Below are 24633 nucleotides of genomic sequence, written 5' to 3' on the forward strand. Positions count from 1 at the left end.
AAGAAAAGTTTTTTTTTGTTTCTTCCTGGAATCTCTAAATAACACGACTATAAAATGACTAAATAGCAATTAACACAGATGTACTGGAGTCTCACAGAATAATGTACAGCACAAACATAGCAGGTAAAATAAAAACATCACGATCAAGCAGCTGATGTTATCAGTCCTCCCTCAGTCAACTACGATAATTTTGCAATGACAACTTTGCGTCTCATAATTCTTGTAAGAAAACTAATAAACTACAAGCAAAAAAAGACCATAGAACGTATAGGTAGTTTATAAGAGGGGACCCACGTACTGTATATACTGTATTACATTATTGATTTTCATTTCCTTTCAGAGTAATACGTATTTTATATACAACAATGGATTAAGCAGCACTAAAATGAGCATGCAGTTCAAATGCAGTATATTCTAGTTCTTTACAAGCATGTATGTGTATTATATATCCATAAATCTCATATGTTCAGACTAGGAAGACATTTTTACAAATCTCTCAGCCTGTGCGGCTCAGTAATACATGACTAAAAATAAGTGGCGGGCATTTATCAGCCACACAGATAACCTCAAATTCTGTAAAGGACACACAATTCTTCAGCAAGCTGGCTGAATAATTTCCATAAATCGACATCTGATGACAAACTGATAAGGAGGTAAATCTAAAAGCTAATTTCTTCTGCTGCAACCGGTTCTTCCCGAACATATCTCTAGAGATATCTGTGATCTGTCATGGATGTTGAAGCACTGTAATGTCTCAACACTTAGAAAAGGAGTCCTGTGGTCTCATTTCATTTCAAGATTGACTGACAAATGTATCATAACTGGCAGGTCTCTCTTTTATTCATAAAATTACACTTCGCTTTATTCTTGTGGGCTTGCAGAACAGCTCCACTATCTCTTCAAATTTATCCTTAGAATGGAAGCATCCATGGGATGTTTCTTTTGTCTTTACATCACCCCGCAGGCAGAATCTGCCTAGAAAGCGCAATGTGATATGACATTAGTCATGAGTTTATAGACCAACAAGCTGAACCAGTTACAGATCTCTAAAACCAATCATTAGGCACACCAGTGTGTAAATGATCTCATGCAAGAAATAGTGATCATTACATTTAATATATGCCTATATGCTGTATTAATGCAATCAGCTCCCTTGAGGTGTAAGACAATAAATTACACCCCAGTGAGATACAAAAATGTATTCATTTAAAAAATAAATCCTAATATCAGTTAGATATATGGAATATGGTATGAGAGAGAGAGAGAGAGAGAGAGAGAGAGAGAGAGACCAGAGAAACTCTATTTTACTCTGAGACTTGTGTAGATTGCTGTAGACGAAAAAGGACTTCTTCTGGATCAGAGACAATGATTACAATATTTAAAACAAAACAGCTGTTGCTCCAGAACAATGCCTCTTTTATAGTATTAGTAATGTTTCCAATAGTTACATGACTAAAAAAGAAACAAATGATTCTGCAATACCTCCAGAGGGCCTGTGGCACATACTGTATGTCCATTGTTTGACAACCTTCACTCTCTACTGTCAATTATTTTGCAGGATTGTGTGATAAAGGTAAACCTTTCACTCTGAAAAGGCCTTGATTTTTTAAGAGTGAAGAAAAACATAACATACTAGAAATATACAAGGACCTCTTAGCCAACAAAGCCCTCAACTTTTATTGTACATGTCGGTTTTGAAAAGTTGCAGGGTTTTTATGTTGTTAGGCACCCTCTTTCCTGTGCCTACTTTTGTAAAGAATGTTTTTGTGTTTCCTTGTTATATTTTATCCCGACAAGGCCAAATGAGAATTGCATTATTTTACAGAGAGGTTTCTGCACTGAAACAGTTTTATTTACAATACGATTGCAACAATATATTGTTAATGTACTCTAATTAAAAAATTCATCCAATTCAGAACACAATATACACTTGCTAAATCAATTATCAAAGTTAAAGAATACAGGCTTAATAAATTGCAGAGTATGAACCTATAAATTGACTGCAGTCTCAAACAACAAGAGACAACTCCCACTCATTACAAACCTTGTTTTTTCTTAAAAGAATGTCAGTATATAGTACGAATTACAAAGACAGATAATTATAAACCAGGAATCTGTTTGACTCTTTACTTCTGACTCAGAACAGCAAATAATTGTAGAGATAGCATCTGAGAATCCACTTGAACAGACTATGTCATAAATAACGCTGCACAGATTGAAAATAATGTCATCTCTGTAGTTACACTCTTAGACAGCATTCTTAGATCTTGACTGACCACCTTCCTGACTTACTTCTATTACTGCTTATTTTGTATGTTACCACTAGTGTTAAGAGTATGATAAAGTATTGCATTTGTCATGTTCTTGTAGATTTATATAAGTGTCCAATCATTTCCTTCATTAGATTGGTGGCAAAATGTGTTTCATCAACTGTTTTTGAACTTATCTCATAGATTGTGCTGAAAGTAATTTGACCATTTATTTTCCACAAATGAATTAAGAATGAGTGAAAGTCATTTGGCAAACTTGCGTTCCTTTCCTTAATTGCTCATTTCAAGAGGCATTAGCAGATTGATAATTAGGGATTTTATTGTTACAGGTTCTTTGTTTATTTTCTCTTTGTTAATTGCCTTTATTGTCTTAATAAAGGCTTCTGCCAGAAGATGTTGACATGTAGCTTGAGTTTTAATTATACATAATACTCTGAAACTTTATTTTTAGAAAAGAATGAATTTGGCTTGAAGAAAAGCACACATTTTCAGTTTTAGTGTGTGTATACTGTATAACACCAGAGTGTTTTTTTTTCTTTCTTCAAATTTTTTTTTGCTTTCCTCCAACCATAAATATTTGATTAACGGTTCATATCTAATTTTTCTGTGTAGGAACTAAGATAGCTTCTAGGTTGTCATTTAGTGCTATACCTTTTATCATTTGAGCAGTTAGTTGTTATATTGAACCTCCACCTCACACAAACTGAAAGCAATGAATGCACTTGAATAAAGAAAAGGGATAGATGAAGAAGTATACTGAAAAGTGTCGAAATTACAGGGCACAACCTCTAAATGAGGCACTGTTAACTCACCTCGGCCTGTGCTGTAATGCTGCAATTTGTCACTGTAAACGGCTTCCTTAGAGTAGGCTCTCTTCCTGCATTAAAAAAAAAACATTGCATCATTAAACGTTTTACATTGGAATCCTAAATTTCTAACCAACACTAAAAGATTGAAAAAATGTTTTTTGTTTGGATAAACCTCTTTTATAATATCAAATTGAAAAAGACAGCATGTCTATTTAAATTCTGTATATTACAGTACTGGACACTAAGGCATGGGATACTGTACCTGCTGCAGACGATGGAAATGGCGACCAAAGAGACAATGAACACCACACCAGCAGCTGCAGAGCCAGCGATCAAAGGCAGCTGCTCTCTAAGCTCTGACTTGTAGTCGTCTGTGGACAGGACAGAGGAGGTAAAGGACGAGGGAGAACAGAAAAAAGACTCATGAATAGGGAGACAAGAAGAGGCAAAGCAACAGAAGCAGAAGGCTACTACTTTTATTCAGGTTGCAGCTTCCATTTTGCAGCAGAAATGTACATCTACTAGACTGTGTTGTAATACAGCTGTGTGGAACCAGTTCCTTTAACATAGCATGTATTTTTAAAGAGCAATATAAAAGTTAATTCCTTCCACAATTTTTAAAACTGAGTCACCTATGTCTTGTATCCTAATAAGATAGAATCTAACAGTATATTTTAAGTAAGTGCAAATGGCTTGCTAAATATCTACTGTAGACATTACAAATTAAGGAATTATTATTAGCAGGCAGTGTCATAAAACAGATTACATTTTTTATTGCTCTATATAATTAAATCATTAACTGGGTTTTTCTTTGATTTTGTGTATCTATGCATAGCTGGGAATACAGTTGCTAGGGAATTAATTACTTTAAAAATCCATCATTACAGTTAATGCATTCCATCAGCTGTTTTTTTATTCAAGTTTAAATGAGAAACTTGATGAAAAGTTCCTTTCAGGTTTTGATGACTAAACTTTTTTTTCCACTTGTCAGGGTGGAGCAAATGAAAAACAAAAGGTGGAGTATTTTTTCTGGGGCCACACTGCTCTTCACCAAAGACAGAGGAAGCAGGTTAACAATATTCATTTAGCAGGTAGATAAGATGTACACGAAACCCCTTTAAAACTTTACTTTCATTACTATGCCTTTTGATGGCCAGAACCAAAAAGAATATTTCATAACCAAGATTTTGAAAGATCCGTAATAGGATCAACATTTACTCCGCTTAAGGGACAGCCAAATACCAGCATTCTCATTCTGGTACATTCTGCCAGTACAACCAATTATTATAATCTAATAATTAAAGAGTTGTTGGTGTCTGAATCCTGCAAAGAAGTGAACTGAAGGGTGAAATATTCTATAGGAAATTCTGCTGACCTTTCATGTATAGACAACTTAAAGTATCGCCTTAATGTTTTTTTTTTAGTATATAGTTATTCAGACTATTATTACAATTGTTTTGGATGAAACAGTAAACATTTTAACTAAATAATTCAACAGCTAACACTTTATTATGTTTATTATCTGCATGCCGAAAGTCTACAGTAGTCTACAAATGTTTGACTGGATCCATACTGTATATGTTCACTGGCTCCCACCTAGTGGTATAGTCTTGGTTTAGAGTGTGATCTGGGCTCTGCTCTGTTAAAATCTGGCATCTATCCTATCAACATCATCCAGGAGGACCCTCAATATGTATGCCACAATGGTCAGTGCACCAAGGGAGAGTGTGAAGTGAACACCGGCACTTTCACAGTCTGGCCCCTGACTAAGTCCAAGCTTTGGATATCTGGAACAAAGGAAACAACCATTTTTAATGGTTGAGCCCTATAGGAGTCCCACCTCACAAAGAGAGTTAGTCTAACAGCAAAGGGCAGTTCTGCTCACCGACTTATTGGTTCAAGCAGCCTCACAGATTTAAACAATCAAATCGAGCTGAACAAAGGACCAATAAAGCACAGACTACATAAACCTCATTCTATCTAGATGAGTTGGAGTGGTCACACATTTTATGTGACAGAATTGTAAATGAACCGGATAAGATTCAATGCCCCGCTCACTCTAAATCATTAACACACAATCACCCCTTGTTGAAATCTTATTCAACACGTGATCACATTCTAATTAGATCACAGTAAGCAAGAACCCACAAATATGACAACACGCGAAAGGACAAATGTCTGTTTTTCTTTCTTCTGGCTGTCTTTGTACATATTATCCACACGCATGCGGAGGTGTTTCAAGTGAAATGAGAAGGCTGCCTGCTACTGCTTTGAATTCCAATTGCATGAATCGCTGTTAAAATCACTTACTTCCACCATCATGCATGGAACTCATTATGCAGAGAGACTTTAAAATAGGCTGGAGGGGGGTGGCAGCTAGCGATAGTCATGTAAGACGTGAGAGATGAAATGCAAACCCTCATTTCCCCCTGCTGCTAATTGTCTTAACGGGGGCCGTGTCTTGGCATCGAGCCAGCCAATGTTCTATCAGCTCCCCAAAGGCCGTGCCTTGAAAACACTGAATCCACATGCCACTCTTCCTCCGCTTCAAATAGCGGAGCACTAATTACCACCGGGTGGCCTGGGACCACTTCCAGAATTTTTTTTTTTGCCAAAGACAAGAAAAAAGATAAGAAGAAGATATGGAGTAACATTGTTTCACAGGACATCATCTGGGCAATTCAGCACCACTCAACAATCAGTCACATGTTGTTCTGCTGATGTGGGAGATGATGGTCTCATCACCAATAAACTCATTTCCCTGAAACTTTTATTCATTTTGATTCTAATTAAACTCAGGCAGCTGCAATTAACGCAATTATTAAATAATCACTTTAATCTTTTGAAGCTCCTGCAATACAGTGCTGTTTACTCCTTTACAAAATCTAATTATGATACAAGTCTTCAAAATGGCCGATTAGAATAAGAAAAGTAAGTGGTATACCCAGTACAAATAAAATTTCAGTTCATCATTTTTGTTTGGTACTTTGAAATGCTTGGAAGAATATGTGATGTTTGATATGTTCTTACTCTCACAAACACAGGAAAATAAGGGAAATGAAGGGAAAATAATAATTGTATTCTAAATTTCCCCTTGTATTATTCTTATCACTCTTGCCATTGATAATACTTGCAGGGCTTTTCTTCAAAAAACAGCATACATATAACTACAGTATATATAACTCACTAGATTTTTTTTTTAATAAAGAAAATTCTCATATAAGGCTTTATGACCTCATCTGTAGCATATTCATGGCTCAGTTTTTGAATGAAACTACATGTCTTCTTCTACAATTGATGCAAGCACAAATACCCATTACTATATATTAATGAGACGTTGAAAATTTCCCATCTTTCAAACTGCCTCACCTTTTGTTTACAAAGATAAGGATTTTGTCTTGAGTTCTGCCAGGCCTGCTGATTTTTGTTGTCTGAACATATTTAAAATAATTTACTAATGAGAAATACAAAGTAACTTCATACTGCTTTATCCTATATACCTGTACATTGCAGGCCTAAAACAAAGAACATGTGCAGTACATCCATATTAAACATTGCCATGTCAACATGTGGGCAGTATGGTGGCACAATGGTAAGCATTGCTGCCTCGCAGCGCTGGGGCCCTGGATTTCATTCTGCTATCTGCGTGCAGCTTGTATGTTCTTCCGGTGTTCGCGTGGGTTTCCTTAGAGTGGTCCTGTTTCCATACACAAGCCAAAAACATACTGCTAGATCAATTGGCTTCTGGGAAAACTAGCCCTGGTGTAAGTGCCTACAGTATGTGTCTGTTTGTCTGTCTGCCCTGCAAAGGACTGTTGTCCGTCCAGGGTGTACCCTGCCTTGCACCCATTGCTTGTGGGACAGCCCTAAAAACCCTATAGTGGATAAAGTGGTTAAGAAGTGACTGGATATCAACATGCTTCTCAGAACCTTACAATTGCATGAAGGAAAGAATCCTTCTTAAAATTTTGCTTTCTTCCTCAGAGGGGTCAGACTCCCTGTCTTTTATCTGCTGTGTAAGAAATAGCCCCCTTTGCTTTTCTCCCTCGTTAATCAAGCAGAGTGGAAAAAAGGGAAGAACAATTTATTTCTCGTGTAAGAAAATCTATATGCAATATCCTTTGAGTGCTTCAAACAGGGACTTTCATGAAGCTCAATGTGCTGTGCAAAACCTACAAGTCTTCATATTCTGGAAAAGTCATATGTTTACTTTGGAAGGAAAGAAGAACAAAATGTTTCATATAAATACTATACATTTTTCTGTCTTAATTTAAAATAGCATTAAACATCCTTTGAAAATCCACCCATCCCTTTTCTTACAGCGTTATCAAATTCAAGGTTGTGGGGGAGCTGGAGCCTATCCAGGTAAGCAATGGGCACAAGGTGGGATACACCCTAGCTGGGATGCCAGTCCAAAGATCCTTTGTAAATGTATTTGGAAAAGTCTGCAATCTAATCAGCTAATTTAAAAAGACAGAACAAAAACTAAAGACAAAGAATTGTGCTTATTTTTTTTTATAACACCCTGTGCTGACAAAATCCTGCTGTCGGCAGACTATCATAACAGTTACCGAAACAAATCCTTAAATAATAAACAATGGAAAACATTCAATGTTTTTTCAACTTCTCTCTTGTCCAGATCCTTTAAAGCCTCTAAAACAACAGAAACCCAATACACAAAGCAACCATAATCTGATTTTTTAAATAAAATAAAAATACACTTGGAGTTCCAAATGTAGACACCTTGAAAGAGATGGGGAAAAGAAAAAAGACAAATTCATCATGTACGCAGACAAAACATTGCCTGAACAGCAGGTGTTGAAATACTCCAAACAATTTTATCCCAATAGCTGATAATTAATCATATTAACCACTAATCACTGCTAAGCTTGCTGGGATAGCTTTCTAGATGTGGGAAGAACAGCTAAAAGCCAATTAACAAAGAGTTTATTTTTAATCACAAATAATTATTTGTGATACTTTCTCATCCCCATTAACCTTTTAACACACAACCCTTACCCATACCTCTAAAAAATGTTTCTTGGCACTGTGTTTCTTACCATCTGTCAGAGTCTGAAAGCACATTTTGCCACTGTATTTTCCAAAGCCAGCAACAGTCCTGGCGCGAACCTGAATCACATACACAGTCCCAGGCCTGAGGCCATCAATGCGAGCTGTGTTGGTCTGGCTCTTCACCATGGATGAGTTGAATTCAGAGTGATCCTGTGCAAAGAAAAAATGGGTCCTGGTCAATGTGATTTCCATTTTAACCCCAAATAAATGTCAGTAACTTTCATAAGGACACATTCTAGACATAAAACAGTTCAAGGACTGGTTTCAGACATCTGAGGCTCACCTTCAAAAGTTCAAATATACAGATTTTGTAGAGAGTGAACAGAAATGTATTGGTAATAAATGGCCAGGTAAAAAATATCTTTATTTTCTCATTTGTCTTTATCACCTCCTACAGTTTTATTTTCCACCTGCAGGAACATCTCATTGGCTTCATACAAGAAAGGTTTGAATTAATAAAAAAACAAAACCAACACCACTGTAATATTTTTGGTATTTCAAAAGATATTCAGTTATTCACTTTCTCTTTAACATAAGAACCAAATCATTCCACTTCATCCCAAGATTCACATATTTTCTTATGTCTTTCAACACTACTTTAAGCTTAATTGACTCAAGACATGAAAATGTCTCAGGGTAAACTATTTTGACTCTGTGGTATTTTAAGTTTTTGGAACTTGAATAATTATATCTGTTCCTTGAAAAAATTAATTGTAAAGTTTTTATCTACTTTCATGACAAAGATTTTGTTATTCAATCAATACGTTTTGATCAACAAAGCAATTAGCATATCCTTATTCTCCTACTATGAAGCCTTTCTTGAGAAATATTCTTTACTAAATATTTTGTCATTTGGTTCAGGCATCTATTTATTTATTATAATCTTTATATTTCTTTATTTCTTATATTTATTCACAATCTGTCTCTACCCTTTTCACTAAAATGGTTACAGGTCTTCATTTTTCCCCTTTTAGTAAACACCCAAGTCTCACCAACATAAAGCATGCCAGTGTTTTTATATTTTTTCCACTTTTTTCCATAACATAACGGGAGACATACTGGTCCTCGTTATGTTGTTGCTTTTGCTGTAATGAACTTAGCCCAGCTGTTGTTTGTTAGGGGAAGCTACTTCTTGCAGCAGGAGTTTCTGTGATCATGAAATCATTTAGTCTTGTCACCACCTAACATGCAGACTGACTATGACAAGGAGAAAATCAGGCATCGCAAATATCCTGGCCTGGAAGCACACGATAGCTTAGAAAGAATTGCCCTGGTGTTGTAACAGTATTTCAATGCCTGGCTACATCTTCTGAGGTAATACATTCTGACTTTCAAGTGACAGATATTTATAGATAATGTGCACATCCTGTAATCAAGCAAGATGTGTAAAAAATTGCAAAGTGTCCTTCAGAAAAGATTCAAGAATGTAGATAGCCAAAGGAACACATTTGTCCCAACCAATATACTCCATGGGGAACACCCAACTGCACAAAAGCAGCATATCTGTAGCACTGTGAAGTTTTTTTCTATTTTTTACTACGTTGGTTTTGATAGCATATTGTTCATTAGTTCGTGTTTTCAATAGCAGTCATGAAGATTCCACTTTTAGTTATGTACTCAGTAATAGAATCTATACTGTATGTGTACAGAGTCTATGGACCTACATGTAGTCAAGTATTGTTATTAAATAAAAATACATTTATGTGTACCCATGACTGATAAAGGCCCCAAACCTCAACAAGGGTAGGTAAAGATGGCCTTAGATTGATTGAATGACCTTTCACTCTGATTGTCTGAGAATGTTCTAATCCTTTTCATTTGAGCTAGTAGATCTGAAACCTAGAGAACCAAGACCACAGTACTTTCCTCAATTTAACGATTATGGTACAGACAAGACCATGTCTGCTAAAATCATATGTAGAAAAAAAAACACAAGCAAAGCAGAAAATGACCGAGACTAGAAAATTTGTATCTGTGTACGGTATGTCGAAATGTATTGCCTAAAAGCAAATGTTTATGAAAAAAAAATATAAAAGGCAAACTGCAATACTATTTTTATATTGTGGGGTTATGAAGAATCGCCATTGATGAGTTCATTTCAAACCACAATGAAAGTAAAATGTCCACAGTAACTTATAAAACCTCCAATTTTACACCACAAAAAGTGTTCAGCACCTTATTGTCCCCATTGTCTGTGATTCAAAACGTGGCAACAAAACTTGCAGTGATGCAAAGCAGCCCTATTACCTTGTGAACAAGCAGGCTTGTGAATACAGTACATGTCTTTTAATCCAATAGAAATATTGCTCTCAATTTCGAGACAGTTTTACCAACAAATACTACTTGTTAATGCTGCATGCAGATCACGCTGGAACATTTCTGAGGTGAAATGTTTGCTGCACAACCTGTACTTATTCGCTCATACATCATATTATATTGGTCATTACAATGACTGGTGAGCAGGAATGGCCACTGTATGTCACAATTCTCACAAACTCTATCGCCCGCGGCAAGACCAGAGGTTTACAACAACATGGTGACCATACAGTGCTTTCACAAAGGTAATGATTTTGTTCTTATTTCGTAATTTGTAAAATTTTGCGATACTGTCATTTAATTTATTTTGTTATTAATATAAGATTTAATAACCAGTCTGAGAAATTTGGACTGCATTCCCCTTTGATGGACCGACGCATATATACTGTAAGAAGTGATACTGTTTTCCCCTCGGCTGTTGATCATCTCTACTTTGAGGGCAAGAATCCAACCAAGTTGAGATGCTATACATGGTTCAAAATAGTCAATTCCAAGACATCTTCTTCAAAAGGTATTATTATCTGCTGAAAATATGTATAGTATTTCTGAGAGAGAAACCACTAAGTCTTTGCAGGTGACATAGCCAAGTCAGAAGGATATCTCCACTAGCTTCTTCAATCTGTTTTTTTTAATATGTAATTCCACAGTACTAATGGAAAGATAATGGGAATGGTGGAAAACAAAACATTGATTGCACTCCTTGAATAAGAAGCACAAAGTACTGTATATAATATCTGTCTGACACATATAATTATACACATAGCCAAATATATTTAAGCAAACAGCAGATAACGTGGGATTTGGATTGCTCAAAAACATGCTGAATCAGATAAATCATCTTTTGTTCTCTCTTTAAACAAATTAGCAACAAATTACATAAAAATGCCCTGTGATGTTGTTTGTACAACTGTCTAACTCCAACAGTCAGATAAAATTAATTCAAATGAACTGAAATGATAAAAAGAACTGAAAATAAAACCACACATTATTAGAAAACCTACACAAATCCCTAAAAAAGACTCAGAAATATATAAAAATATGTCAGAACTTTCCAAATGTCTTTCTCTAATGTAAAAAAAATATCCACACCTTGCATTCATCAAGTGAGCCTATCTAAACACTTTGGAAACTGTTTTCCTTTCTGAGCAGATTGTTTCTAGGTACCTTGGAAATTCTGAATTTCAGTAACACACAACCATAAAGCACACAGTCGTAGGACCTTAATGAACACAACGATATTTCCAGTCGCTTTTCATTAATCGCCACAGAAAAGACAGATTGGTAAAAGGCATTCTTAATAATAAAATGCAAGTCAAGCAGTATTCCATTCCACATAGCGTGATGCACAGTTTGCACAAAATGCGATCCCTTCTTTTTTTCCAACAGAACAGTTGCAACCTTTCCCGCTGTCGGTCAAACGGGGTTAAAAGCAGCCGGCCTTCCTCGGCTTTCCCAGGACAGGATGCATGACTGGAGCAAGGGTGAGAGGAGGAAATTGGCCAGTGAAAGGCTATGCCAGGAGGAACAGACCGGCCCCTCATATGAGGCCAGTTTTCAGTCATTACACTTTGGCAGGTGGCTCCCATTCCCTTTCTCCCACTGAAGCTGTTGCACAGTGGGAAACCACAGGAAAAGCTGTCCTCCAGCATGCTCCCAGCAGTCAAGCTCAAAGAACATTTTTTACAATGCCCTCGGCAGGCAGAGGGAGCTTGGCACGTAAGCATGTGTGAACACCACATGAGGGACTTTTCATAACGATGGCCCCATCTCACACAGCTCACTGGCTCCAACTGTCACAGCATGGCAGGTCAGATATGCCAATGGAGGCTCTCTTTAGAACAGAACAGATGAAACTGTCTATCCTTGTGTGCCTTGTGAATGCCGGCAATCTCAGCAAAAGCAACAGAACTGGATACCTTTTCTCTGCTTTTCTTAAAACACATCACATTTGCAAACATTCCAGGACAAAGGAAACAATCGGAGTTTTGACTTTACAGATCAACATGATCACATCCTATTTTCAACAGGATGAAAAGGGCGTTTTGGTACGGTTGACATGCAAATTGAAAAAAACTAGATGAAAAATAAATCTAAATTAATAATATCTGAAGACTAAATTATTTGTTTTGTCTTAGTTTATTTCATTCGAATGAATGTAAATTAATATCTAATTAATATTAATGTAAATTAATCATTTGTGCAAATTTGTCTCAAATCAAAACAACTTTCTTGGTTGACTACGACAAAAATAAGCACATCACTGCACAATTATCTATGACAATTATCAAAATGTTCTTCATAAATGAAATATTGAAACACCGTTTTTGTTCATTTAATATATTTTGTATTTCTTTTTTAAAAAAACTAAATCTCAACTATAAATTACAGGACAGAAACAGAACACCCTGTTTTATTAAATAGTCTCTTTAAGATATCAAACCATGATGGCTGAGATAAGTCAAATCTGAGCTAGGATTGTATGGAAGCAATTTGTAAACCCTTATGATGAGCCCTAGATTAAAGGAGTGGTGAAAAAAGAGTCTTTCAAGAATTTAAAGAGATAGTTGGACCACATAAAAGCTTAGACGAGCTTTTCTGAACAATGCACAACCCCTAAATTAGGCTCATTGTGTCCAGATTGAAAAACACTCAAAGCATTTTTTATCTCTGTCATTGTGTGAATTCATAATACTTGCTTGTCTTTAAAATATTCTCATTTTCAACATTTTTCTTTCAAAGTATCCCTTATTTCATTTTGTATGTATCTTTTTGTTGTTGCCAGCTAAAATGTGTTCCTGGCTTTTTGTGATTCTTCAGTTTTCCTTTGTACAGGGAGAGGCAGGAAAAAAATCAAAAAGGATGCTTGTTTTGGATTACAAATGATAAGAAAAAAAAGGACCAAGAACAGCTGTAAAGGAAAAAGCTCTGACCAAGGGAGAATTAACACAAAAGACTAAAATCTGAACTCTGACAGCATGTTTAAACTATTATTTCTCAAACTAAATTATCCAACTTCAAACTAGTATTGCTCAAGAGCTTCACAGATGAAATATGACAAGTCTCTATCTACATGGCAAGGCTTGTAAAAGACCTCACACACTGTATTTTAACCAGAGTGTCTTCTAATGCTTACATGAGCTGAAATTATCTCAGTGGGAGGGATCTGCATATTTCCCTATTCTAACATGCTTCCATAAGAAACAACAGTAAGTTAATTTTGAACAGTCATCCACAGTCATTGTGTCATGAAACTATATTTAATACTTAAAGGAGGTCCTGACCTTATCCATAAAATGACTGACCAAACATAATTTCTGAATAACCTGTCTTCAATTTTACTTTCTTGAATAAGAAAAAAGGCATCCCAAGATGACCTGCATGACATTTGATGTTAATTTTCCACTGTGTTGTCCACCTTAATCTCCTCATGACAAGGCCACAAGGCTATAAGGTGAGATCCCCCGTGAAACTCTATCCCTCTAATCACTACCACATTTATCACCTGACTTCCACATGAAGGTCAGGGGTGAAGCTTCCTATCATTAAAATTAATCTCTTATGAAATTTCCTATTAGAAATTATTTTTGTTCAGCTTTTTGGTCTGCATTACATACCAAGGCCCATTCTCAAGCTATTACAAGGTACAGTAAATAATTATAACAGTTTTTAAAAACAGAACTGACACATTTCTTAGCAATACTATCATATATCCCCAAGAATATAATGTAATCAAAACTGCTTTTTAATCAACAATTCTTTTTTACGTAGATCAGTGGATACTAACCTTGGGAATGCTAATGCTAACTGATGCCTTTAATTAATCTCTTTGCTTATTTAGATTTTTGTCTTACATGTTTCTGCACTCAGGTCTTAGATTCAAAATATCCAACTTCAAGTACTGTATATTCTTTTCAACAACTTCAGCAGAAAGAAGCAGCCTCTCCTTAATCCGTTTACTCTTATTTCTGACTAAATGCCCTTAACAGATTATTCATTTATAATATTAGACTCATGTTGGGATGATGATGTACAGTACCAAACATTCCCACAATAATTATTTACCTTCCACAGAGCTCTACTTGGATTACATTTCAGGATACATCCCTGAAATAAGGGTACTGGTAGTGGGTTGACAGCAATTATGAATCCCATTCACCAAAGATGGTTTTGCTTCTTTCTTGTAAGATTAAGCTACATGTGCACAGATATTATATTGTGGGCACTCCTACTGTACATGATCTTTTATTTTGAGAGAACATTTATCTTTTTTCGCCCACAATAGTATTCAATGTTCTTTTATTATTTGTGCCAAAATAAATCTCAAATGTATATGACTTAATTTGTATGCCAGGAGAGTAAGACTTGCCTCTTCCCAGGTTTGGGTATGCACAGGTTGCCTGCAAGTACAGATAAGTATGGTTTTATTTTATTATTCACATAAAAGTGGGAATAGGTTGAGGTTTGAACATGCAGCTCTGTTTTCTTTCACAGCAGAGCCAAATATTATTGCCCCTGAAATGCCCTACAAATCTGCCTCACCCACTGCTGAGAGTTTCTCCCTCTTAGACATTTAGAAACTTCTATATTTAATTCTACCTCAAGTCTCACCTTTTGCTACTCATCTTAAGAGTGCTGCTTGGTGAGATATTTTTTCTGTGATGAAACGAACGTTTACTGAATATGAAGTTGAGGCAAACTGTTTCTAAGTTTGTGTTCCAGAGACATAAAGGCAGCAAAAAGAGCAGGTATCACTGATCTCCCTTCAATATAATATTTCTGAAGCAAAACTATAACCATTAGGATAGAAATAAAAATGAGCTTAACCGGTGACAAGCAAAACCCACCACTAGACCTTAGCCTTGGAAATGTGGGAGATGAAGAAGAACTGTCCATACTGTACATGTTTGTGGTTTTTATTACAGTTAATGATCATTTTTGTCATATTTAAACATTGAATAACAGGACAAGATTCGGATAGATTCCCAGGTGTCAAGACTCTGGCAAATGTTCTCCCACATATTTTGCCTTCAGCTATAGAATGAAAGACAATCAATTTTAATGTAGAAGGAGAATGCCATTCTAATTTTAAGACTGAATGTCTGCCTCGCTTCCACAAATAAAGCCCTGTCTCAACATATGCAATGTGTTACAGGACCATGCAGTAACTTCCAGTGTAAAGGGGAGAATTTCCGTCCCGATATTATCCCTATACTATGATGATATACAAGCAATCCTTATATTTTCCCTCCTTTTACATAGCCAAAAATCATTCCAATTATTTTTTGGTTTTTAAGTCCGAAGAAAATGACCACATTAAAAGCATTGCATTTCACGGTAAGAAGCATCTGTCTTCCTTGCACAAGAACCAAGTTGCAAATTCAGACTGCTAAAAGGCATGGTCTTCAATGTTCCCGGCTGAGTCACCATTCTATTATTTTCGCTTTTAGAATTTATCCAGAAACCACAAGGTATATGTTTCAGGTAATGATATGTGGGTTCTAAAAACAATGCAATATCTCTCCTTCTCTTTCTTCAGATCTGGTCAGTCAAGTGCTCCTGGGAATAACTGAATGCATCTCACAGCTAGAGGTTAGCTGGAATGTGTGTGGTTTCACCTCACAGGTATTTTTAAATATGACACTTTTATTTGGCACTTGACTTTGGAAAGTTCTTTGAGGTGATGGGACTCTATAATGTAAATCTGGTTGATTTATTCATGAGCTTTGCAGATTTTCTTTATTAAAACAGGACCTGCTCAGTTCTTGTACTGTATATAGCCAGAATATCTAAGGAGTTGTAAGTGTAATTAAAGTCCGTTAGAAAAAACTAAGTAATAAAGTAATAGTTAAGTAGAGCCAATTGTTTAAGCATATCTTCTTTTGTCGAAGGGTATTGTACTGTTCATCATCATCTGAGTCAGGTAGAGAAAATTATCTGACTGTATTGAAGGGTTTGTATAAAGGGGGATGTAAATTTATCATATTAATCTTACGCCCATTTAAGCCATCATTCTAAATAGAAAAAAATGTAAAGAAATAAATCAATTACAATTTGAGCACATGCTTGTTCTTTAAACTCTTACTCTTATCTTGGACCCATTTCAGATTTTATTCTATTTTCAGCGTGACTTTCAGGATGATCTATCTAAGAATATTCTATCTGCTTTGTAAACTTAATTTTGAGAATCCATTACCCCTGACTTATGAGATGTATGACAATTGTCATATACAGTAACTGTAAGTCTCTTTAATTCCATGGGACAGCAATTTATCTGCCACCCTAGACAATATATGACAATTCCTAGGAAAAAACAGAAACAAATGAGGTGACATTTACACACACACAGACACTATTAGAAACCCACATTAAGGACATCTGTTTCCTTTTAAATCTGCACAACACTGACGTGAAAAATATAATTTAACAATAAATATTCAACATTTGAGAAAATGGCATATCACTAACCACAAAAAGAGTGATTTTTTTCTGCCATACTGTATTACGATTGAATTAATCAAGATGTAGCAGGTTTTGTTCAAGGGGCTATCAATGCTTATTCTGTTTGTGTCTGCAGCCAGAGGTACAGTTTTATTTCTTAGAAACGTCCCCTGCTAGCAACACCACAGTGAGAAACTAGCACCTTCTTAACACAGGTGTTATATCTGCAGAATGCACTATCAACACCAGGATCTAGTTCTACACCTCATTACTGGGAAGATCTAAAAAAGGGATGCGAGGAGAAAAAATGTTTTGGATGAATAAAATTGGTGTTCTTTATTTAATGGAGAGGAATCTCAATTACTGGAAGACCAATGGGTTTTCTAATTCCGTAACTCAGGAGACATTCACAGCTATTTCACTGTTTCGAATTTTAAGTATAAAGCTGATTGTACACAATCGTGCAGCTCCACACAAGTGATTTGGTATTTAATTCATGACCTCTGATAACATAAAAGGAAATTCCCATTCCTCAATCTTTTTACCCTTCATTTCCATGTGTCTGGTCTTGGTCTTTGGCTTGACTTGGAAATGTTGGACTTAGTTAAACAGCCAATGGCCCTTTGATACTTTGAATTCTTCATTCAAATCTACCAGTGTAAAAAGATGAAGTTATTTCCCATACCCTGTCTGCCTATGGCATAAATGTTTGTAACTGAACAGGTCAGTTTCTCTGTGACAAGTCAATGCCTGAAGTCATGGTTGGGCTACGTAAAACAAAGATTACATTGTTATGCCACCTCAGCTTTTGCAATAAACACAAAGTCCACTTGAGAGTTTCCACAGAAAAAAAATCCCAGCAGGTTACTAGGCACTGCGGTCTCCCTGTGTACCACGTCAGAACTCCAGACAGAATGATTAGGTATAATTGGAAAGATCAGGCCAGTAGTTGTGCCCAGGTCCCCACAGGAAAGAAAGCTGGATCACAGACGTTTAGTGAAGGAGGTCTTTCATTGCATTTTACCCAAGCGTAACAGTAACCTAGCAACATACTCCTAACATACTCCTAACTAATGTTTACATCATAAGTGCTAGTTAAACATAATTAAGAAGTCATCATTAATGAGAAAATGATTTGAACAAATGTGAAAGGCAATTAATGAATTTATGTAATGTGTAGGGGGTAGCTTATCCAATCCTTAACTGTACAATAAGGCTTCAATCTAGCATCAAATATGTTCAGAGATCCAAATTCTTTCTTGAGAGGAGAAGGAGAATCAGAAGAAAACATAGTCCCGAGACTTGTTTCAATATCTTTAAGAAGCTCAAGACTTGTTGGTCCTACTTATGTACCGCCAGTACCTACAATGCTCATACCACTCTATCTCTGACTACCCTAAATATTTAGTTTCTTTGTACTCTTTTTCACCAAGATGGTCTGGACACAGTGAACTGCTTTTCAAAGATTGCTATAATCTGAGAGAACTGGTCTGGTTTAGCAGAAAGATCACCTCCTTTTTTCCTGTGCTGTGCTGGGACTTGGAGAGTAACTCATTAGTCACATTTCCATTTCTAATTTGAGTGAACACAGTAATAGGTTAGATGCTTTCCAGATGGCCAGATTAAGATATTTATCCTGACAAAACAAAGTGGGGACACGCAGCTTGTGTGTTCCATTGATTTACTTGTTTTACTCAATGACTGCTTTTCATTAAAAAGAAATTTAAACATTTTACTAGCATTACATTATCAACTTGTTAAGTATCAACAACATTAAATATCAACAATGTTAAGTAGACTCATGACTAGCTCCCTCTAGTGAAGGATCAGAATTAATGCACAGGTTTCACATGTTCATATATAGAATATGGAAACGGGTATAGGCACCTTCAATCTCACAACAAACGTAAAAGATCTTCAGAGTACTGTGTTCATTCCATATTATTTCTCAGAAAAACTTATACAATTAAAAACACACACTTTATAATTTCATTTTTTTTAAAGCACTTCGAAATTTAAATCTGAAGTATACGAAGTTAACATTGTTTGCAAACAAGGGAGGCCGCCCAGCCTTGTTTGGTTTTTAGTAGTTAATAGAGCTGAGGATCTCATCTAGCTGTTTCTTGAAAAAAATCAGTGGCACTGGCTTCAACAACATTCTGTGCAGCCTGTTCCCAACTCCCACAGTGCTTTGTGTAAATAAGTGACTCCTATTCTCCATTTTAAATGCTCTTCAGCTTTGCTTCCCTGTGTGTCCTCAGATTGATGTTTGACCTAAAAATGTCCACAGGTTTGACTTCGTTAATGCCTTTGAGTATTTTGCACTTAAAGCAGTTCCCCCTCATAGCCTTCTCTGTTCAAAGATAAGATAACTCTGTTGATCCTGGGAGAGAACCTGGTTATTCTTCTCTGGACTGATGACAGAGCAGTAATATCCTTTTTATATCACTGTGACAAAACTGAACACATGCTAAAGAGGTCTTATTACTACACTGTACAATTTTAGCATAACATCGCTTGCTTTATAGACAGAAGATTAGATAAATTCTAATAATTCATCTATATTTAAACTAACATTCTGTTTGCCTTTTTAATTGTTTCCACACATCCAGAGTTTTCAATTCCCGTCCTAGAGACTCACATGCTGTCACAGTCATCAATAATGTAATAATAATAATGTTTCTTTATTAGCCCTATACAATTTCTTGCATTAGGAATTCGTCTTTTCACATACCCCAGCTTTTCTCCATGAGACACAGACACACAGACAGGGAGAGAAGCTTGGGGTCAGAGCCAGAGCCTGGGGTCAGAGCTCATCGTCCCTCTAGATGAGCCCTCTAGAAGGCGCTCCTACCTTTTTTCATTGTGTTCCCAGTTTTATTTGTCCCAGCTGTGTCTTATCCCCTTTTCCCTATTAAGCCCGGTGTCTCTGTTGTTCTGGGCCCAGCTTTGGAAGACGGACGCCCGGAAGCCTGCCTACCACCGGGCACAGGAGTGGCCCTAGGCCGCATGCTTCATCCCGGTGTCCTGACCTACTGAGTCCGGGGCTCGGAGCGCCTTGTCCCGTCAAGGTTTTAACTATCTGTATTCCTGGTTCCCTGTTCCCTGTGTTCGTCTTGGATGGATCTCCTGGCACCTGGACCTTGGACTGCACCCCGGTTTCCCCATTGGACTTCCTTTTGGACTCGTTCGCCTGCGCTCCGCCGTCATCACCCCCTGTGTTTCTACCCGACCTCATCCTCCTGTGTCTTCCCTGATGTCCCACTCCAGTCACTTCCAGATTATACCGTCTCGCATAGGGTTCTAACTATGCATTTCACAGGAGTCAGAACATGTTTTTTTCTAATTGGCCTTTTACAGTTTTGGCTGCTCCTTACATTATTGTATCATCTTAATCATCACAAGAACTTGATGAGTTTATTAACTATGTGAATCTAAATCGTTGATATAATCAGGAAAAGCAGTGGTCCTGGTAAAGTTCCCTGTGGTACCCATTAATTACATCACTCAAATTTGAGCATTCACCCCTGATCTTTACTAATGTAATCTACATGGAGAAATGATCAAATACATGACATAAACTAGAAAAACGCTGTTGTGACACATTTTTATTACTTTATTGATCACTTGTGGATATTTGTTATTCTTAAGTAATGTTTCTGTAGTCTCAAAAATTAGGCTGTTCAGAAAGTATTTTTAATATTAGTAGATTGTGGATCAATGTCTGTAGAACTTATTTAATAGAATTTTAAGTTATTAAAGCAATTTATTGAAGAGTATATTGACATACTCACAAGCATACTGTACATCAATAAATGGAGAGTCGGCAAAAAGACTTAATTTTAGACAGAGCCTCTTACCTTTTCATAATAACGAAGCTCATAGTCAAGGATGATGCCATTAGGTTGTTCAGGTTGTGGCCAGGACAATGTGATGCTCTTCATGGTGGAGCTGACCTGGTGCATGATGGGAACCATAGATGGGGCTGAGGAGTATGAAAAAGACCAGTCTTAGTCAAATGTTGCTTATCGCAACAGATGTGGCTGACACATATTTTTTAAAGAAATCACTCACTCTCAATCATGCAAAACCTGGGAGGAAAATCATTAATGCAAATCAAAGGACTTGATGTCGATTCTCTGTAAATACAAAATACAAGCAGTACAAAACATTCCAATAATAAACAACAACCTAATAGCAAACTAAAACCCCTGAAAGAGTTGTAGCAGTTCTATTTGTTGTTTTATGGATGCTGTTCAATGCATTTTTGTTTACACTTTTAAGTGGTCATGCTGTGCAACAGCTGCCAACTCTCCTAGACATTCATCGCAACACATAGGATTTCCTCATTTGTTGCATAAGCTGTCAGCACTGAGCCTTCTCAACATCTGAAACACCCTCCGTTTAGTTAGACTTCCGTTATGATCTTAACCCTTTTATTTGCATGAATTCACATGCCAGTTCTTTGTCTATCTTACTTTGGTCAAATTACCAAATCAGTTTTTTTTTTACTTTTAAATTCGTTCAATCTCCAACCACAACCACTATATCCAACTGAATACAACTGTCCCATCGGCTTCCTTCACCTCCAGTAAGACCAAGACAACAACAAGCACTGCAGTCATTCAGTTATATATTAAAACAACAAATTGAATTTTAAACTACTTTTTATGGTAGCAGAAAAATAGTTTTTGAGTTTGCTACAGCAGATTTCTTTTAGCAGACGATGTGGAACACCTGAAGTGGTGAGCCAGATTAATTCCCCAGCTCCAGATCAAATGGCAATGATCTAGGGAGGACTCACCTTGTGCTCATTGCCTTTTTTACTTTCTCATGCTCTGTCGCACAATGCATTTCCCAATTGTTTGGTGGTTCCTAGCACAGTTTTACAGCCAATGAGAAAACTTCAAATTGCTTTTTGCTTTTTTATCCTCACACTCAGGGACAGAAATACCAGCAGTGTTCATTTTGCAATCCTCCCCCACCCCTGCATTTGTTCACAATTACAAAATATGTCATAAGGATATGGAACTGCTGTCTGATTTCTTATGCATTTTAAGGTTTTTTTTCTGCAATGTTTTTTCTTTCCATAAGAAATTTTGTTCCATCTGTTATATTATGCGGTCACAATGATGAAGGTGAAAAGGACAAGGCTGAGTTTGCCTAACGACCATACTCTGGCTCTCAACCTCTTTCAAATGTTTGCTCATTGACATCACTATCAAATAAAAAATTTCAGTGATGTTAACCAGTTGATCTGGTGTGCTTACAAACCCTAAACTAGGCATTGCTGCATATACTTAGGCCTGGAAGAAGAAAACTGTCTAAAACAAGCATTTTAGGACATCATCAACAGATCATACTTTCAAGTACATTGGCACTATTGTTTTTATATTTGTTCTGCTGCTATTTTCATCAGAAAGGGTGCATTGGAAGGAGAGACAAACTACCATTTATGGGATTTTTATTTTTCTTGTACACTAGAATGCTATCTGAGATGATGAATGGCTTATGAACAATATGCTTGAGGCAGCAGTGAAGGAACAAATTACTGTACAGTACTTGGAAATATGATGGTGCTCTCCAGTGTGTATGTTCTTCACAATCCAAAAACACACCTGAGGTTTACTCAGAGACATGCACGATTTGACAGGGAAAAAAAATGATTAAAAAGTATGCAACAAAACAAAAGCTGAACTTAAATTTAAGCTAAGGGATTGTGTCTTTTGCTAGGCAAGTACAGAATTGACTATGAAATCCAAAGGATTTAAAGGCCTTATACATCTGCAGTTTTAGGCAGATGATACAGTACATGCATGGAGAGTGCGGCCAAAAGGAAGGCAAATCTGATAATAGTTGTATTCTTCAAATCTAGGCTGTGTTTGCTAATTTTTCTTTTTAAGAAAAATGGTTATTTGCTCTCTTTCACTCAAAGCTCATGTGTGTTTATGCAGTCACAAGCTGTGTGTAACTACACAAATCTGGGTTAACACTACTGAAAATATGGCAAATTAAACAGATAGATGCTAAAGAAACAATGTCTAAAACCCTGTGACTAATTGTCATTTAGTTTAGAAATAATGTGCTTTGATATCTGTTAAACAAGTGTAACAGACAAGAAGCTCAGCCCTGAGCTATATATTTGCCTGAGGGAGCTAATTATCACAGTAAAAAATAAAATATCTGCATCCTTACTACTGTAAATAGTGTGACAAAGGATTTCAATTTACCTTTTGCAAATGATAGAACCTTAATTTTAGGATGCTGTGAATATTATGAAAAACTGAAATTTACCTTCACTCAATGTGTAAGTGGTCATCGATAAAATAATCATACATTTAAAAAATACATCCATAACAAAAATGACACTGCTTTGAGAAAACAAATATCCTTTAAATTGACTGTGGCAGATGTTTTTTACTTCAAAGCTCTAATTATGCAACATCTTCCAAACGTTATATCAACAACACAAACATTACCCCTTGTCGGTTAATATTTGAATTTAATGTAACCCCTCAATCAAGTTTTCAGCTGTCTGGTGTCCTGTACTCCCCTGATTCATTTGCAAATGCAGACACATTGTCATTCAAATGGAGATTGCTACACATACAATCACATATTTTATTTACCCTGCATTTCTTTGCAACATCTCTTTTTCAGGCAGTGCATTTACCTTGATTGCCGGCTTGATAATTGCAGTTGCAGCAGCTCTTTGGACGTGTGTGTACCAACATAATTAAGGTGCATATTAGATTTAATTACAGCACTGACTGCAGGTGCAAACCACCATGGTAAACTTGGATCTCAGCAGCTTGAAATGGTGCTGCAGTTTTCAGGAGATTACAAGTGCTCTACAACACAGGTACTCTGTGTTTTGGCAGGGGACCCCTAGTTGCACAAATGGTTTCAGTGGGAACTCATTATAAAAACCTAATTGAGTCAGTTATACAGTATATACATCAGATTGGGGTGGCTACGGGCTAACAGGAATTTAAGTAAGGCAGAAGCCAAAAATGTTTTTGGTGTTTCTTTCAAGATGCAAGCTGGCTCTCAGGCCTCATGCAACATAACTGTTGAGTACGAGAGCTATTATCTTAGATTTCTCTTGCTAATCAATAGTATAAGTCTTCAAGTATACGTCAATAGTATAAGTCTCCAAGGACTGATCTGGGACGTCCAGTAACATTTGCTCATAACCCTTCATGAATTTACAGCACTGCAATCTGGGACTGTTTAACAGTTGTCATCTTAAGTGTTTTTTTCAAAATGACTGATCAGATAAAGTCAGGCTCACTGCATTATTCAGATTATTCAGATTTGAAAACATCTATCTGCATGCTGTTTTCTTCCTTTCCTATTTACTTTCAGTCTATTACTATTTTATTTATTGTGCAGTCTAACAGCATAACAAGCTTTTAACAAAATGCATGTTCCTTTTTGAAGTGACAGTGGTCTGATGAAAAAGTGTTCACATTAGTGACACTCTGGTGCTTAAATGTGCCACTGCCATCAGCTTCCTTTCCCCATATATGACATTACTTTCTTACTCAGATCAACAAGTAATATACTGTAGATATTAGAGGTCATCAGCAAGAATGAGAGTAACATCCTTAGATATGTGTATTATAATTTATATTTGTTGTCCATTCTGTAATGTCTAAATGTAAGATTCCAATTTATAAAATGAGTCTTTTACAACTATTTAATTTAGAGACTGCAGGCTAATG

General features: G+C 36.4%; 1 protein-coding gene across 2 annotated transcripts in view; it reads right to left on the reverse strand.

The window, feature by feature from the left end:
- ephb1 (EPH receptor B1) overlaps window positions 1-24633 on the reverse strand; it is a 207052-nt gene that overhangs the window by 37548 nt on the left and 144871 nt on the right. For both annotated transcript variants that reach the window (XR_016090951.1, XM_088913568.1), the window contains exons 6-9: window positions 20767-20891; window positions 8140-8302; window positions 3342-3450; window positions 3083-3147 (exon numbers count right to left, since the gene is read on the reverse strand). Coding sequence is in view for 1 of the 2 variants with exons in the window: in XM_088913568.1 (XP_088769694.1) it covers window positions 3083-3147; window positions 3342-3450; window positions 8140-8302; window positions 20767-20891 (462 nt within the window). In the remaining variant the exon portion in view is untranslated. The remainder of the gene's footprint in view (window positions 1-3082; window positions 3148-3341; window positions 3451-8139; window positions 8303-20766; window positions 20892-24633) is intronic.

Source organism: Atractosteus spatula, chromosome 4 (assembly GCF_055471065.1).
Source record: "Atractosteus spatula isolate fAtrSpa1 chromosome 4, fAtrSpa1.hap1, whole genome shotgun sequence".
NCBI classification, from domain to species: Eukaryota; Metazoa; Chordata; class Actinopteri; order Semionotiformes; family Lepisosteidae; genus Atractosteus; species Atractosteus spatula.